This window comes from Mustela nivalis, assembly GCF_964662115.1.
Source record: "Mustela nivalis genome assembly, chromosome: 17".
NCBI classification, from domain to species: domain Eukaryota; kingdom Metazoa; phylum Chordata; class Mammalia; order Carnivora; family Mustelidae; genus Mustela; species Mustela nivalis.
The window spans coordinates 21,566,922-21,584,874 of record NC_139036.1 but is presented as its reverse complement, the minus strand read 5'-3'; the positions used below and the strand labels follow the sequence as shown (position 1 = coordinate 21,584,874).

At 53.8% G+C, this 17,953-nt stretch overlaps 1 protein-coding gene across 3 annotated transcripts in view; it reads right to left on the bottom strand.

Moving 5' to 3' along the window:
• Positions 1–3,500: 3,500 nt before the first annotated feature.
• The window catches only part of NOS2 (nitric oxide synthase 2), a 39,534-nt gene continuing 25,081 nt past the window's right edge, over positions 3,501–17,953 (bottom strand). For all 3 annotated transcript variants that reach the window (XM_082707026.1, XM_082707025.1, XM_082707027.1), the window contains 13 exons: positions 17,358–17,462; positions 16,379–16,428; positions 15,828–16,002; positions 13,893–14,025; positions 12,851–12,929; positions 11,880–12,061; positions 9,552–9,715; positions 8,424–8,631; positions 6,761–6,848; positions 6,209–6,330; positions 5,785–5,933; positions 4,664–4,858; positions 3,501–4,102 (listed from right to left, as the gene is read on the bottom strand). In XM_082707026.1, coding sequence (XP_082563152.1) covers positions 3,983–4,102; positions 4,664–4,858; positions 5,785–5,933; positions 6,209–6,330; positions 6,761–6,848; positions 8,424–8,631; positions 9,552–9,715; positions 11,880–12,061; positions 12,851–12,929; positions 13,893–14,025; positions 15,828–16,002; positions 16,379–16,428; positions 17,358–17,462 — 1,770 coding nt within the window. In that variant the 3' untranslated portion in view covers positions 3,501–3,982. The remainder of the gene's footprint in view (positions 4,103–4,663; positions 4,859–5,784; positions 5,934–6,208; positions 6,331–6,760; positions 6,849–8,423; positions 8,632–9,551; positions 9,716–11,879; positions 12,062–12,850; positions 12,930–13,892; positions 14,026–15,827; positions 16,003–16,378; positions 16,429–17,357; positions 17,463–17,953) is intronic.

The following is a 17,953-nucleotide window of genomic DNA, read 5'->3' as shown; positions in this document are numbered from 1 at the left end:
GGGTGTGGTGGGGAGAGTGACTCAGCATGTGGGCTTCTACCAGCCCCTGGGCCAGCGCAGGGGGGCCGGTCCTGTGTCCACAGGATGCCAACCCATCCTGCTACCTCCACCAAGAATCCAGTACCTTGGGAACCAGGCTGGGGCTCTGAGCATCGGCCTTAGACCAGCAGCCCCTGGGAGCCTGTCAGGAAGGCAGAATCCCAGGCCTTGCTGCACGCCTCCCGAATCAATCTGCCTTCTGGCAAGATCCCAGGGGGCTTGTGTGCATCTCAGAGGAGAGAGGCGCTGGCCTAGGTGACCATGGTCTTGACCACATTGTTCCGATGCAGAGCTGGGGCACTGGTGGCCGGGATGCTTCTTTCTCCCCTGTCATCCCATCTACATAGGGAAGAAGTGGGCCAGATAGCCAGTGAATTAGAGGCCAAACCCAAGCTGGGAGCCCAATTTTCCCAAACCCCTCACTTAGCTTCTGGCTGAGTTCCTTCCTTATTCTAAGAGAAGGAAACATGGCTCAGCCCCTTAAGAAGTCTTCCCCATGGAAGATACATGTCCTTCACTCACTGCCAAGTTTTCGACACAAGGTCCGACCCCACCTGCTTTGAAACCCAGGTGCCAAATTATTATTGGCCCAACTCTCAGGAAACAGGAAGCCCCAGAGCCAAATATGGCAACTTTCTATGAGGGGATTGTTGGTCAAGGCTTTCCTGAGGAGCTGGCACCACAGGCAGTATGAAGTGCACCGCGTGGTTGGTGTGCCGCATGGGAGGTGTGCCGCGTATGTGGTGAGCCCCATGTGAGGTAAGCCCGTGTAACTGGAGCCCCTGTGAGGTGAGCCCTGTGTGAGGTTAGCCCTGAGTGTGAGGTGAGCCCTGTGTGAGGTGAGCCCTGAATGAGGTGAGTCCCGTGTGAGGTGAGACCTTGTAGGTGCGCCCCATGTGTGGTGAGCACATGTGAGGGGTGCCCCCTGTGAGGTGAGCCCAGGTGGGGTGAACCCCATGTGATGTGAGCCCCCTGTAATTTGAGCCCTGTGTGAGATAAACCCTTGTGAGGTGAGCCCACAGTGAGGGGTGCCCCATGTGAGGTGAGCCCCATGTGTGAGCAGAGCCCCGTGTGTGGTGAGCCCTGTGTGAGGGGTGCCCCCTGCGAGGTTAGCACCCTGTGAGGTGAGCCCGTGTGAGGGGTGCTCCCTGTGAGATGAGCCCCATGTGAGGTTAGCGCTGGGTGGGGTGAGCCCCCTGTAGGGGAGTCCTGTGTGAGGTAAGCCCCCTGTGAGGTGAGCCCTGTGTGGGGGTGCCCTGTTTGTAGTGAGCCCCCCGTGAGGTGCGCCCCGTGTGTGAGATGTGCCCCTTGTGTGAGGTGAGCCCTGTGTGGAGGGGCACTCCCTGTGACGTTAGCCCCATGTGAGGTTAGCTCCATGTGAGGTGAACCCGTGTGAGGTCTCCTGAGGTGAGACCTTGTAGGTGTGCGCCATGTGTCTAGAGCCCGTGTGAGGTGTGCCTAATGTGTGGTGAGTCCATGTGAGGTGAGCCCACATGAGGTGAGCCACATTTGAGGTGAGTCCCCTGTGATTTGAGCCCTGTGTGAGGTGAGCTCCGTGAGAGGTGGGCCCCATGTGTGGTGAGCCCCATGTGAAGTGTACCCCATGTGAGGTGACCCCCCCGTGAGGTAACCCCGCTGTGAGGTGAACCCCCTGTGAGGTGCTCCTGTATGAGGTGAGCCCCATGTGTGGTGAGCCCATGTGGGGTGAGCTCTGTGTGAAGTGTACCCATGAGGTGTACCCCCTGTGAGATGAGCCCCTTGTGAGGAGTGCCCCGTGTGTGGTGAGTCCTGTGTGGGGTGAGGCCTGTGTGAGGTAAGTCCCATGTGGGGGCACCCCATGTGTGGTGAGCCTGTGTGGGGTGAGACCCGTGTGAGGGGCACCCCTCAGGGGCGCCTGGTGTGAGGGGTAAGCCCCTGTGTGAGGTGATCCCCCTGTGTGAGGTGCACCCCGTGTGAGGTGAGCCCCGTGTGGGGGCACCCGTGTGAGATGAGCCCCGAGTGAGGTCTCCCATGAGAGGTGAGACCTTGTAGGTGTGCCCCATGTGTGGTTCGCCTGTGTGAGATGAGCCCCTTGTGTGGTGACCCCTGTGCGTGGTAAGCCCGTGTGAAGGGTGCACCTGTGAGGTGCTACCATGTGAAGTTAGTCCCTTGTGAAGTTAGTTCCTTGTGAGATGAGCCCCATGTGAGATGAGCCCTGAGTGAGGTCTCCTGTGAGCGGTGAGACCCTGTAGGTGTGCCCCATGTGTTGTGCACCTGTGTGAGGTGAGCCCCATGTGAGGGGTGCCCCCATGAGGTGAGCCCCATATGAGTTTAGCCCCATGTGAGGGTCACCCCATGTGGAGAGCCCCAAGTGAGGTGAGCACCATGTGTGAGGTGAGCCCGATGTTGTGAAGTAAGCCCCATTTGTGGTGAGCCCTGTGTGAGAGGCATCCCCTGTGAAGTTAGTGTCCTGTGAGGTGAGTCCCGTGTGAGAAGCACCCCCTATGAGATGAGCCCTGTGTCAGGTGAGCCCCGAATGAGGTGTGCCCCCATGATGTGTGCCGCATGTGAGGTGAGCCCCATGTATGAGGTGAGCTCTGTGTGAGGGGCACCCCATGAGGTGAGCCCCCTGTGAGGTGAGCCCCGTGGGAGGTGCACCCCATGTGAGGTCTCCCATGTGAGGTGAGACCTAAAAGTGCACCCCATGTGTCGAGAGCCAGTGTGAGGTTCGCCCCATATGTGTTGAGCCCGTGTGAGGTGAGACCTGTATGAGGGGTGTCCCCTTGAGATAAGCTCCCTGTGAGGTAAGCCCCATGTGATTTGAGCCCCCTGTGATTTGAGCCCTGTGTGTGGTGACTCCTGTGAGGTAAGCCCCCTTGTGATGAGACCCCCACGGTGAGGTGCTCCCGTGTAAGGTGAGCCCCATGTGAGGTAAGCCGCAAGTGAGGTCTCCCGTGCCTGTGTGAGGTGAGCGCCTGTGAGGTTAGCCCCTTGTGAGGTGAGCCACATGTGAGGGGCGCCCCATGTGTGGTGAGCCCCGTGTGAGGTGTACCCCATGTGAGATGAGGCCCGTGTGTGGTGAGCCTGTATGAGGGGCGCCCCGTGTGTGGTGAGCCCTGTATGAGGTCTTCCCTGTGAGTTTAGACCTTGTAGGTGCACCCCTTGTGTCCAGACTCCACGTGTGGTGAGGCTCGTGTGTGGTGAGCCTCATGTGAGGTAAACTCGTTTGAGGCAAACCTGTGTGAGGCACAGCCCAGGCCCCATAGGCAAGCCTGGTTTCCTTAACCTCCACTACAGGTCTGCAGGTCTGCACAAAACTCTGCAGGCTGTCCTACTCCTGGTGGCTATTTTAGAGAAGCCGTGTGGCCAAACTAGTATGTCCTTCTGTGAGGGATTTGGGTCCAGTTTGTACCACCCACCAGTCCCCAACTCTCTGTAGAACGGAGCTGCTTTCCCTACAGAACACTCCCACACACATACAATGTGGTTAAAATAAAATGCATTTCATATAAATATCTCCATCAAGGAGTCATATGGGGAAATCCCAAGTGGCCCTTGAGAGAAGACTTGGGGTTCGTTTTCTTTAAATACAGAGTTATAAATAACTGTACACAGGGCGGCTAAATACAGTGTAGCATGACAGCGCCCCCTGCTGGTCACTCCAAGTGGTGTAGTCAGAGGAAGGTTCCATCCTTCTCGCCCACCAGCTGAGGGGTCTGGCACTGCGGATTTAGTCTTCAAGGGACCTGGGAAAGCACAACTCTGCATTATCAAGGAAGGGTGGACTCAAGGGAGATAAGAGGTTCTACTTGGTCCAGACTGCTACTCAGTAGCAGGTCAAGTATCAGGCTTGGTGGAAAAAGAGCTGTGAGGCTCGGCGACATAATTTCCTTCCATCTCCCCAGGCCCTGTGACCGCAGATAATCGAGAGTTGGCTCCACCAGTAAGTTCTATGGCAGCAACTTCAACTTCTCCCGTGGGCTGCTGGAACTCTGGGATCGCTGGGTTGCCTTGCTGCCCCATCTTTTTTCATCTCGTAAGTAAACACAGCACCAAAGATATCTTCATGATAGCGCTTCTGGCTCTTTAAGGGAAAGCAGAACCAGGGTGTCAGCTCTGCTGGTCCAGCCACCTCTCATTCATCAGGTCCAGGCAGGACGAGCCCCTGGGCCTCCCCCAGCTTCCCTGTCCCATGTACATTCATGAGCCATCTACCTTCACAACTGTCACGCTGAGAGTGTACCTGAATGCCACTAGACTAACTCCCATCAGCACCCAGCCTGCCGTGAACCACCTGAACAGCTCCCCAAGCCTGCATCGTATGTGTCCCCCAAAACACTCTAAGACAGGGAGCTCTGAGAGAAATACGTTTGGCAAATGCCACATACTTTCTCCTTGTCTTGAGGAGTCACGTTGGATGGTAGTGTGTTAGAGGCTCTGAGGAGTCTTGTGATCAAGCAACGTGTTGCCTTTGTGTAACCGAGCAATCAGACCAGAAGGGATAGGCAGGCCTTCTAAGAGCCCACGGAGCTCAGACCTTCAGCCACTGCCAGGGTTTCTTTGGGTTTCAGGACTCTCCTGGTCCTTGTGCCCCCCTGCCTGTGCCCTTGAGATGTATCCCTAGCCCACCCACCAGCTGTCCTACCTTCAGCTGGAAGAAATAGTCCTCCACCTGCTCCTCACTCAGGCTCAGCTCAGCAGCCACCAAGCCCTTCAGCGTACGGGCCACATCCCGGGCCATACGCACGTCCCCACAGACATAAAGGTGGCCATGCTCCTCATGGAGCACACGGAGCACCTCGCTGGCCAGCTGCTGCCGCAAGAGGTCTTGAACATAGACCTGAAACCAGAGGAAATGTGGAGATGGTGTGTCCAGGTCCCTGCTGCCAGGCTGAAGCCTGAAGTCAGGCCTACTGGCCAGGAGGAGGCAGTGAGGGGCACGACCGGCTGGAGGGGGAGGACCCTCCCAGCCAGGACCTTGCCCCAGGTTCAGGCTCAGGATAAGGAGGGGCACTGGCACCCCGCCCAGCTCAGGCCTAGGGTAGGTGCTCCAGAGAGGAACGTTGGCCGTGCCCTGCCCTCAAGGAGCTGACCATTCAGTGAGACTCCTGCCTCGGACATCGAATTCAGGATGCTTCAAAGAGGCATCAGTCAAGCCACTTCCCCTGCCCGGGGCTCTGAAGCCCCGCCTATAGACACCCCAGAACTGGAGCCCCTCTGTGTAGACTGTCCACAGAACCTCTAGTGTAATTCAGAGCAGGACACAGAGCACCAGAGTCCACAGTTACACAGAAGTCTAGGAGCCTCCACTCTCGTTCCCCATGAGGTGCCCCACAACCCCAGCACTGACACAAAACACTGGGCCTGGGAGGAGCCCAGATGGACCGAATTCACAAGGCCTAAGGCGAGGGTCTGTCCCAGTTCCCCAGGGCAGCAGGGACCATCAGCAGGGAGTGTGGTGTTTAAGCATAAAGCTAGCCTGGCCCACGTCATCCCATCATCCCCAGCAGGTGTGTATCCCAGGGGAGGGCTTTTAGCCCGTTGGGCACGGGGACTAACCCACCATGTGATCCTGGTTAGTCCTCAGTGTGTCGGGCCCGTCCCTCCTCCCAGCAGAGTGAGTGCATTGCTCTGACGGGTGTGTAACTGCTTCCAATTCAGAGCTCAGATGAAGGCTCAGAGAGCAAGTGGCTTGTGGGGAACCAGGCCGCCCCCGAGTCTGTGCTGAAGTGCCCCACCCACGGCCTGGGCAGCCACCGCATTTACCTTGGGCTGGCCAGGCAGACGAGAATAGGCTGTGTGCACCTCGTGCAGCACCCCATTCTGGGCCATCTCCAACATCTCCTCTCGATACAGGTGGTCCTCATCTGGGCGGCGGCAACCGAACACCAGGGTCATGTGGCCAGCCTGGAACCCTGTTAAGACCCAGCGGGATGCAGTTACCAGGGTGGCCACCAGGGGGCGGGCCATGGCTCAAGGCCCGTTCAGCGGGACAGTCAACTTGAATTATCATTTCATGCCCACAAATCTCCTGTCCCCACTTTACAGATGAGGAAACTGAGGCCCAGGGCACTCAGATCACTTGTCCACACAGGCTGAGGCAAATGGGAGAGTGGGCCAGGGAGGTCCCAGGGAGACGCCAGAACACCTGGTGTCCCCTCCCTCCCTGTCAGGAACCCCCTAGCTGTACCTTTGTGCTTGATGTCATGTAGCCGCTGCTGCCAGAAACCACGGAAGGGGGCGATGCCTGTGCCAGGTCCGATGAGGATGCAAGGATGGGAGGGGTCCTTGGGGAGCTGGAAGTTGCCAGCACTAAAGGGAACAGATGGAGAAGCTCAGTCCTCAGACATCCAGGGATGGATGCACAGGCTGGACAGGGGCTGGGGAGCTGAGGGTGCAGCAGAGCTGGTGGGGGGTGGTAGTGTGGTAGGAGTGGAGAAGACAACGAGCTCAAATTTGATTTTCCAAGTCCTGGAGGCCGCTTCATTTCCCCTGTCCAGGCACACCCTCACCTCGTCCTGGCCTTCTGAAAAAAGGCTGAAACTCACTGTACTCTGGGCCCTCCTCCACTGTGTCCTCTCTGTCCCTATTGGAGACCTGGCCATGCTCTATTGCCACAGGATAGAATGGAGAGGCCCAGTGTGACTCCAATGTCTTCATCAAGGGCCTAGATCCCTCCCTTTCAAACCAGAGCTCCCGGGGCCAGTGGTGCCACAATGGAGAGAGTAGAAGGGGTGCTTGCCTTCTCACGAAGCAGGGTACTGGGTCTTGGGGCTTCAGGCTGCTGAGCCACGTGCTACAGACTCCATGGTGCAAGGGACCTTGGCCATCTGCAAGGACAACACAGACTTGACCAACATCGCCCTCCACTCCCCCCACACCCCCAGAGGTGAATTGTCCCAGAGGCTCCCCCCGGACCAATGAGCCTCCTGGGAGTGTCCGCTCAGGCACTCTATGGGCTTTAGGGAGGGGGCAATTCTCCCGGTTCTGCAGTCCACCCTCTGTGCAGCCCAAGCTGGGGAAAGCTGAAAAGCACGTCGAGAGCATGCTAGCCTCTCCTTCTGCCCCTCCAGGAACAGTCTCAGAGAAGGAACACGTACACGATCACTCAGGTAGCAGTAAAATCAGATGACAGCTCGATTTCCCCGACCCCTACTCCCATGCTCCTTTCCAAGACTCCCCCCGGGGACCTTCCCAGCCCACCACTCTGCTCCGACAGCAGCAACCCAAAGTGGCCTGTAGGGGTGGTCACGGTCACCGTGCCATCATCTTCACAAGATAAAGCCCTTGCTGGCAGGAACTCTGAGTGACGGACAGCCTCCTAAGCATGCTGGTCTGCTCTGACACCTCTTCCCTTCCCGGGCCTGTGGGAACCCCCATTTTCTCCGGGTTACCTCCCTTTCCCTAGGGCCCAGCATTTAAATCTATCCCAACCAACCTGAGAAGAAGTCCCTTTGTCTCTCTGAATGGGATCTGGCTCTCACAAGATGTGCCCACCGCCCCTCTGTCTGAGCACTGAGACTTGACCTGGCAGATGTTCTCCAGAAGAGCAGACAGAGTCTCTGCCCAGTGTTTAGAAACTGCAAGAGTGTGCTGTTCACTCAGCTTTGCCAACCCATGCAATGCTCAGTTACAGAGGGCAGGGCAGGGCAAGGGCACGGTTCAACCACTGCAGGAGCCAAGTCCAAGGAGACAAGGTTTTGGATCTCCCAGTCTGTTAGCCCATCCCCTATCCTCTGCCCTCAGAGCACCCTATGCTTCTTGGCACCCATATCATGACAACCATCTATTTTGATGAGTCTCTCTTCAACGCCCCCTCTAGACGGGAAGCTCCATGAGGGCAGAAGCTACATGTACCGTGTTTCCACACCCACCACTGTGGCAATAGAGAGATATGAAACAAACCATTATCGAGTGAGGGAGCGAGTGAGCAATCAAAACACCATCACCCCCGCACAGGACAGACGATCAGGAATACTAAGAATCGCTGGGCTCCCACTAAGTACTGGGTGCTTCTTCCACGGGGTCTCATTACATTGTCCCAGCAGTAGTGAGACTGCAGAGAGAAGCAGGGTGGACCCAGCAGTCGGACTGTGTGGGTTTGAATCCCTGTTCTCTACTTGCTCACAGTGCAACTCTGGGGCTTAACCTGTTTGTGCCTCAGTCTCCTCACCTATAAAATGCAAACTGTACCCATCTCATGTGCTTACCGCTAATAAATATATAGAGAGGGTTTGCTTGGTGCCTGGTGTCTAGCAATCTCTGCCGCATACCTGCTATGGCTATGAACACTCTGGAAAGTGGGTATTTAACTGACGAGCAGACCACACAGCTCAGAGCTGCTGAACCGCCGCCCAGTCAGGAGCAGAGCTGGACTCTGGACCAAAGCCTCTGCCCAGCCTTACCTCGGGTGCGGTAGGTGAGCACAGCCACGGTGAGGTGGACCTCCGTGGGTGTGCAGTCCCTGGAGGAGCTGATGGAGTAGTACCGGGGTTTCAGAATCGGGAGCTGGGAGAGCAGGAAGCCAGCAGACACCCGCAGGGACGGGAACTCCTGCAGCACCTCCAGGAATGTGGGGCTGTTGGTGAACTTCCACTTGTTGTATTCTGAGGGCTGAAAGCCAAGGGCAAGGTGAGTGACTCGGCCCCTGCTCACACGGAGGCAGGAGGCTGTCACAATCCAGCATTCGTTTATTCACTCCTTTGTTCCCTCGGTGGACACTTCCAAGCACCGGGCGCTGTCCATGGTTCTGGAGAGAAAATAGTGCCTTTCCTGGAAGCACTCAGGTCAGTGAAAGCGTTTCTCTGATTCGTGTGCTTAGAACTCCACCATCAGCCACTGGTGAGCAGGAGTCAAATCTTTATTATAATCTAATTTTGGACAGGGCTTTGCAATCATAAAGACCTGGGTTCCCTCTTGACTGGGTGCCCCCGCTTGTTGTGGGATCTTGTCCCAACCACTTAACCTTTGTGACATGAGGATAGCATCACCTCTCTCATGGGAACATTGTGAGAATGAAATAAGAACATGTGTGCTGAGTTAGTACACTGCAGCCACAGGATAATGGCTGGAATCAAGATAATCAGTGAGAAAAACAATGGCGATAGTGCCATCTTGTGCCTTTTACAAAGGCATGGGCCTAGAAAGTTGCAAGTGGGTTAATGCAACCTCTCATGTCCACTTCTCCATTCATCCTCATCAACCATCCTCCAACACTTCCCAAGTTCCAGGATGATGCCAGGTTTGGGGAACATACAAAGACAAGACACAGTGGTTCTCCTTTTCTAGCTAATTTCTAACAAAGTATCCTTTGGTAGCTTCCTGAAGATGCTCAGAAAAGTTCAGTTCACTCGACACAACTATGTCCTGGAGATAGGATGGGAGAAGATGCTGACTTCCCACCAGGTTTTGACAAGTCTCACTTTGGGAAGCTCAGTCGGATTCCCCCTTGGCAGTTAAAGGCCAGCTCTGGGTTCTGGCTCCCCATGATTCTGGGACCCTGCCCTTCCCTCACCCACTGGCCCAACCTTTACCTGGCACAGGATCTCCAGCCTCTGCCTCTCAGCTTCTTCTGTGGCCAGCTGTGCCAGCTTTCGGAGCAGCAGCTGGTTTGGGGGGGTGGTGATGTCCAGGAAGTAGGTGAGGGCCTGGCTGAGTGAGCACGGGGGCAGCCGCTTGTCTCTGACCCAGTAGCTTCCTGGACAGGGTAAAGGAGGAGTCAGAATGGCAAAAGGGCCCCAGTTAGGTTTCCTGAAGGGTGATGAGACCTCTGGAGACACCCTCCATCCTACAGCTGCAGGGGAGACCCTGAATTTCTGGTCCCAGGAACTGCAAAAGTGTTCATGTGCCCAATTCACATGCAGGAAAGTGGAGCCCAGAGTCACGGCTGCCAGGGAAGGCTGACCAACAGCCCTGCAAAGGGCACCCAAGATGACATGATCCTGAAAAGTCAAGTCTGCACCAGAGTTCAGTGTCTCTCTGGTTCAGACCTGAACTTCAACAAAACATCCATAGGTAAACTATAGACTCACAATGACTAAATTTTCCAAAGACCGATGTACACCCCAGAGGCCAGTTATGTTCGTTTAGAGAAAAGCCCTGGACTACCGTCCCCTGGGGCTATACCAAGAAGTACTGAGTAAGCAGCAAGTCAGCCCAAAGTGTCAAGTCCCAAGGAGTCGCAAGAGGCTTTAGGCTGGGTAGTCACAGTGCGGACCCTGGAGCCAGCAGACAGGTTTGAACTCTGGCTCCTCACCATTAGCTAAGTGATTAAACCCTCTGAGCCTTGGGTTCTAGCTCTAAAATGGATGTGATAACAAAACTTGTCTCACTGGGTTTGTATGAGCACTGAACGGAATGGTGTATGTATAATAGTACAGTGTCTGGCACATACCTGCTCAACAAATATTAGGTAAAAATATCAGTATTATGGTATTTCATTCAGACCCAAGGCCTGAATGTGCCACATCAGTTTTCCTACAATCACAAGGACATCTCTGTCCCCTTGCTCATATTTCTCCTGGACAGTGGGGGACTACACCACCCTTTGCTTCTCTGACCCCCACTTTCCTATTGTGGCCACTCTCTTTAGGGGTACACATTCTTTAAAGGCAAGACTATCATTAGCCAGAGGGCTCTTCCTATGGGCTGGGAGGCTCGTGATGGTTGATTTCTTGAGCTTATCTCTCATAGTACCTGTCGCCCCCATGCTGTGCTCCCTACATAGATGAGGCCTCACCATAGCATGGAAAGCAGGTGCTCCAGGTCCTCCCTAGGACAGTGTCTTCTCCCAGGTGAAAATGGAGAGAGGAGTCTCACTCTCCTGGTCACCCACAGTCTTCCCCTGCCCACAAGCCAAGTGATGTGGGGACAAATGAGACCTCGGTGGGTGAGCAGTAGGAGTTTAGAATGCCATGGGCATGCAAATGGTTTACACACTTTGGGATCCAAGGAGACTCTCGGGGCATATTAAACCCCCTCTCTGAGTTTCTGGACAAATGTTTCCAAGCCTGTAGGAAATGGACATTCCTCCATTCCTGTGTTTATCTGGTGCCAGGAACTGTGGTCAAGACTGCTCTTTTGGTCTTTACTACAATCTCATGAGGAAGGATCTCTTATCTCCATTTATTATCTCCATAGAAAGATAGAAATAGATATTTCTTATCTCCATTTATCTCTTTGTCTCCATAGAGACAAAGAAAGAAAACCTTGAGAGGTTGAAGCGCAGGCCCAAGGTCATGTAGCTAGTAAGTGATGGCTCAGGGATTCGAACTTCCAAGGCTCAGCCTTTCTGCAATGTTCCCACACTTCTCCATCATGTCATCAGGCAAACTGCACACACATGTTTATTGTGGGGCCTGAAGAGTCAAGGCATAGAAAATGCTGGTAATTACTCAAATAATGCCCGTTGCTACTGCGATGATGATGATGATGATGAAGAAGAAGAAGAAGAAGAAGAAGAATATTCTTGCCTATCTGCCTCTTGTATGAGGTAGTGAGCTTTCTGAGTGTAGATACTGAGTCTCATTCATTTTAGTAGCCCAGGACCTACCTAGTATATCGATGTGACCAACTGGTTAATATTTTGATGCAAAAACAAGTGAATCCATCCATTAACAAACAAGTGTCTGGGTGAGCAAAAGAATGGAGAGAGACTCCCCAGCCTCTGGGATTGGGCAGAGAGCTCCAAAGAAACATCCCTTCTGTTCCAAGGCTGCATTAGTGTGGGCTTGGAGGGCCCACCCACTCAGCAGGAAGGTCAGGGTTAGGTGCCCACAGCCCAGGTGCAGGACCAACCCATCAGCAGAGTTGAGGGGCTGCTGGGGGTGGGGGATGCTGGGGTCACTGTGTAAAAGTCTTACCGCTCTCGCTGAGGGTCTCCAGGTGCACAGGCTGGTGGGGCGCAGGGCTGTCTACCACTCGCTCCAAGATGCCTTGCACCAGGGCCGGCTGGTTGCCCGGGCAAATCCCGAGGTGCTCTCCAGGCAGGTAGCTCAGCCCAAGGCTGTCCTCACAGGAGAGCTCCACCAGGAGGGTGGTACGGCTGGAGAAGGGAAAAAGAAGCCTCTGGTGACGCCACCAGGATTTCCTCCAGTGCTCCCTGATGGGTGGGCCAGCTTCCCCAGGAAATGGGCCCTCTTTCATTTTCCTGTTCAGCTCGGTGAGCACGGGTGGGGTTGGGTTGCTGGCATCCCCTGGAGCTGGGTGCTCAAGAGGGCCTGGGGTTCACCAGGCCTGGGGCTTCTCTGTGGGGAGAGGGTGGGCAGCCCATTCTTGACTGGGCTTGACTATACCCTCTGCCTAAAGAAAGCAGCCCCCCACCCAGGATATCTGTGGGCATTAGGACAAACCCTTCCTTGTCCCCAGAACAAATCTGGCTCTTATTAGAACAAAGCCCAGTTTTCCTAACAAATGGTGGAAGATAGCGCAGATGAACAAAAGCTTCAGTGAATCCGTAACACCCGTTTTTCCTGAAAGGGAAATGTCCTTCCCTGCCAAAAATTTCCTGAAAGTTCTTAAGACAGAGTCAAATGGTTTGAGTTCCTCTTGCCCTCCACCTCTGGTGAAAGGGTTTAGTGACAAAGGACCCGTGGTAAAACAGGTACATAGTTGTCAAGCTGGAAAACCGGCCCATGGTTAATGGAGACCAGAGCTAAAGGCACCAGAGGTCACAGGGGTTACTGGCCAAGCTTGTCCTACTGGTCCTACCCATGGCATTGTGGCTAATGCCAGGGCACACTTCTCTCCTTTCAAAGATGGACTCACTCTGGTCTTTCTTCCATTATATTAAACCTGTGGAATGTCACCTAAGCAGCACCGTAGTCTCCCCTACCTGGACTGGGGACTCTGTAGATTCCGCTGTGATTTGAGCCGTAGGGTGAACACGTTCTTGGCGTGCATACTGCTGAGGGCTGTGGGGGACAGAGAGGATGATGTGGCAGAGTGGCTCTTAAGCATTGGCTAGGGGGTAGGGAGGCTTCCGGGTCTAAATCAGCTATGCCTGGACACTACTCATGGGGTATCCCACTGTGACAGGGGTGGGGTTTTCTTTTTCTCTTTCCCTGCCATGTTTCTGAATCACAAATAAAGATGCTTGGTCAGACATGGGTGTTTGTGCTGTTGCTAGGTGTGGGGGAGGGGATGCATGAGGTGCCCAAATAGGTATATTTCTAGGCCATCCCCATGGCCTGGCACCTGCAGGAGAGCATAGTTGATCTTGGGGCTATCCTCAACATGCAGAAACCGACAGGACTACTGCATTCAAGGTATAAGAAAAGAGGAATCAAGGGGGCCCAGCATCCAGAAGCTACCATCGAGAGGTCACAGCGTCAGCCTGCTCAAATCCCAGCCAGGTCACATGCTAGCAACCTGCTTCACCTCCCTGAACTTTAGCTTCTTTATGCCGCCCCCACCCCTGCTTTTTTTTAATGTAATCTCGGCACCCAGCATGGGGCTCGAACTCACGACCCAGAGATCAAGAGTTGGATGCCCTTATCAGCTGAGCCAGCCAGGCACCCTGGTCCTTGGGCCCTTCTTGCAAGATGAATGTCAGGACTCACTTAGCGTGGCAGGTGAGGAGCCCAGCACAATGCCTGGCACACAGGAGGCCCTTGCTCAATGCTGGCTCCCTTTCCTCTCCACCACCTGCCTGGGGCTTCCTCCTGAAACAGCCTCCTTCGGAAATGAAGCAAACTCTCCAGCCTCACCCCCCAGCAGTCTCTCAGGTCCAACAAGAGACCAAGGCCTGGCAGCCTGAGGCCAGCTGCCTCTGTTCAGAGGGTCCCGTGATCTCCTTGATCACCGACTCCAGGTGCAGAGCCCCTCACCCCAGCAGGCAGGGCAATGAGCCCCATGCTGGGCAATGCAGCAGGTACCTTTGTTGAGGTCCAGAGGCTGCGAGTCCTGCACGAGCCGGTAGTGCTGTGGGTCCCAGGTCATACTGCAGGTGTAACGCTTAGGGATCTGAATCCCGTGTTTGCCTCGCACATCGAACGCCTCGCAGGCTGCCTGCAAGAAGGTGGAGCGGACTGGTGTTAACCATGGTCACCGTCATCCTCAATGACATCATCGCCAACAACGGGGCCACCACTTTGTAGGTGCTTACAGATCGGTTAAGTGCTTCTGATCATTACTCAGCACGTGGATTGGATCGGGCCACTGAGAGGACTCAGAGAGGTGACCAGGCTTGGCACATAGTTGCTACTGCTCTCCGAGTGGATGCTAACACTGCACTAGTTAATATCTCACTTTACCCACGTGCCCACCCCCTGAGAGTGGGTGACTCCCGTGCTCCTGGTATGGACTCACGTGGAGGCAGTGAGGGCCTGGGAACAAGGTCTGCCCCGACTCAAGCTGCTGCTCTCAATACCACGGCTGGCTAAAATGCTCTGCTTACACGAGGAGCTGTGTTTTTAAGATTTATTTACTTATTTGAGAGAGAGAAAATGCAGGGAGGGGGAGAGGGAGGGACGGAGAGAATCCCAAGAAGATTCCCTACTGAGCACATAGGATGCCTGGGTGGCTCAGTGGGTTAAAGCCTCTGCCTTCGGATCGGGTCATGATCCCAGGTCCTGGGATCAAGCCCTGCATTGGGCTTTCTGCTCAGCAGGGAGCCTGCTTCCTCCTCTCTCTCTCTCTCCCTACCTCTCTGCCTACTTGTGATCTCTGTCTGTCAAATAAATAAATAAAATATTAAAAAAAAAAAAAAAAGATTCCCTACTGAGCACAGAGAACAACACGGGGCTTGATCTCATGACCCTGAGATCATGACCTTAGCTGACACCAAGAGTCGGACACCTAACCAACAGAGTCACCCAGGCGCCCCAATGAAGAGTTCTTTAAATCAGGGGTGTCGGGCCACAGGCAGCAAAACCTTGCTAAGATTCTGACACAGGTCCGAAAGACTCCACTGCATGGTCTCTGTCCCCAGGCTTTCTGTGGCTGGGAGACTAAAATAAGGCTAATTCATCAAGAGGTGGTTGTCGTGGCTGGCGTGACAAATCAACCAGGAATGTGAGGGTAAGAGGATGAAGAAAAGAACTCGAGAAGCACAGAGATGGGGGCAAGAGGAGCACTGAGGAGGATGTCCAACAGTGCTAAGTTTATTCAAAGCATTAAGGCCATATATGTAGTGATATTACAATAGGAGAAGCAATACATCTGTGTCTAGTTAAACAACCACAAGTTCCCATAATAAGTTTCACAATTAACTATAAGCAGACCTCATGATGCCAAATGGCTGATGCCAGTACAAATGTTCTGTATTGATACAGCAAACCTGAAAGTAATTTATGGGCTGTACTAGGGCAGCAAGGACCAACCATGAACTTATGACCCCAACCGAATTGTTCTCATTTGTTTAGCAAGCATGTGGGAAGTCACGTAGGCAAGCACACAACACATAGCACAGACCCTTTCTCAGTGCTACTCAACTTTTCCCGTCCTAAACCTTTTGTTAGGTTATTCGGACTTTAAAGGAGGCACAAGTCAGGGCCTGGTTTGGTCCTTGTCTTAAGCCTTACTGTGGCCTCCCACAGGTGGTCTGGATAATTAGAGGGGGAAAGATCTTAAACCGAAGCTCCCAGAGGACAGGAAGTGTCTCAGCCTTCTTCTCCCACCCAGAGACACATGCTTCAAGTGGAGTCCTTGGGGGGCTGAGGGAAGGCAGCAGGGACCTGAGCCCTCGGGCCACACCTGTAGGACGAGGTGGGGGTCATGCCACCCAGGCAACCCGACACAGATGTCCTGGGCAGGAGGGGGCTGTGGCCTCCCAGTCCCTGCTGTGGGGGCAACTCTGGCTAAGAACTGACCTTGAAGGTTTGCACAGCCCAGCTGCGGAAGGCTTCCTCCTGTCCACTGAGCTCATCCCCTTCCCCTGTCAGGATGAGCTGGGAGGCCCCCAGATGGGACAACTTCTGGTCGATGTCATGAGCAAAGGCACAGAACTGCGGGTACATGCTGGAGCCAAGGCCGAACACAGCATACCTGCCCGAGGAAGACACACACACAGAAACTGGAGTGACCCTACCCATGCAAGCATCACATAGCACAACCTGCCTGTAAGCCAGCCTCAGGCACTCCTACTCCAGCTGGGCACAGAACCAGCCAGTGGATGCCATCTTTGGGTCCTCTCCAGCTCCCAAGCCTTGTCACCAACTCCTGTGACCAATGCACGCTCAGCCTGCAGACCTGTGGGAAGGACTTGGTTTTCCTGGCTTGACCCTTGACACACTCTCTCTGCCTGGACATCTTGGATGAGACCCCCTTATACACAACCAGTACCCTCCCTGAAACCTGGGTCCCAGAACACTTAGGTCCATAAGGCAGGGCTTAGACAAGTGGGAGTGAGGAAAAGTCTTACCTGAACTTGTTGGTAAGCTCTTTCAGCATGAAGAGAGATTTTTTCAGTTTCTAGAAAGAGAGAGAACCACTGAGTTCTCAGGACAAGATTCATAAAAGCACTGCTTTTTACTTTTCTTCTGGTGGCCCACTTCAAAACTGGCCATATCTGAAGGTTCAAAATTCATAAATGGAAGTCAGTTCATGTATGGGGCTAACTGGCCAGGGCTTGAGGACAAGGTCAGCTTTAGTACCTCATGTGGGCCTGACCCCTGGTGTAGCCCTGAATAGCCCAGCCCCATCCATGTCTGGTAGAGAGAGGGCCTGGCATCTCCAGATGGTCTCCTCATGGGGTATTAGCGTCTTTTCCTGTTTGGAACCTGGTAAGAATGACAACTGGTCCCATAATCTCTAAGATAACCCTCATTTCCAAGGATCTCAAGATAATTTTAGGTGCAATGCAAAATATTGTCAAATCTTCTGGTAAGAGTATTCTCTTTTCTGTAATTTTTTTTTTTAGTTATTCCTGTTTCTATTATTATTATCATCTTTATGGAAACTAGGGAGAGTCTCAGCTGGAGCTACTGGAGTCCAAAGACCTCTAATACTTGCCCATTGCTCATTTTAAAAAAACAAAGCAAGCCACGTCAGGCAACAGTATCTAGTGAAAATTCAAGAACTTAGGGCTCTCATTGGGTTTTTTGTTGGCTTTCCATTTGTGGGAATGATACGAAGTTTCCTTTACACATGAATTTTTTAGTTAAAAAAGGTAAGTCAATTTACTTGAAAATATAGAGTATGTCCTAGGAAAGGGGTCGCCTACATATGGTGATAATTACAAAGAAGGCAGTCAAATGCTGAAGCTAAGGCAGCCCAGAGCGATCAGAGCACTCACTTCCAAAGGTCTTCCATAGGACATGCTGAATCGCCCAGATCCTTTCCTTGGCCCCCTCGGGCCCTGGCACCACCACCCCCAGAACACTGGGACCCAGGCCACACACCTCTCCGTTGCTGGGGGAGTCTCCGTTCCCAAACGTGCTGGTCACCACCACCAGCAGCTTCTCCTCCTCCAGATGGCTCAGCCTGTACTCGTCCATGCACAGAACCTGCAAAGCCCCGAGGGTGGACATCAATCCCAGACACCCTGTGCTTCCCTTCCCCCACCCAGGCCAGACACCTCCCTCCCAATCATCTTTTTCCACCAGGCCCCACCCACACTGAGCCCAAACTGGGCACAGGGGCAGATGATTCCTGAATCTCTGTCGAACAGACCCACATGAACACTTTGCTCCCCATCCTGCCCCAAGCAAGCCCCACTGCAATCCTTCCACAAGCCAGGGAGGGATCACCTCCCAAACACTGCAGGCCCCAAATCAAAACCCTCCTGCTGCCATTTTGAATTCTTAGTGTGCAGATGTATTTTCCACAAAAATGAGGTGAGGTTACAAAAACAACCATTCTTTCACCCCCCAGGAACCCAAACGCTTTGCCTGAAGCAAATCTCAGGTGACAGGTGACACCTGTCACCGCCTCCCTGTTTGACCCACACCCACGTGAAATGGGACGTCTCCTAACACAGGAGGAAATTCAACACTGA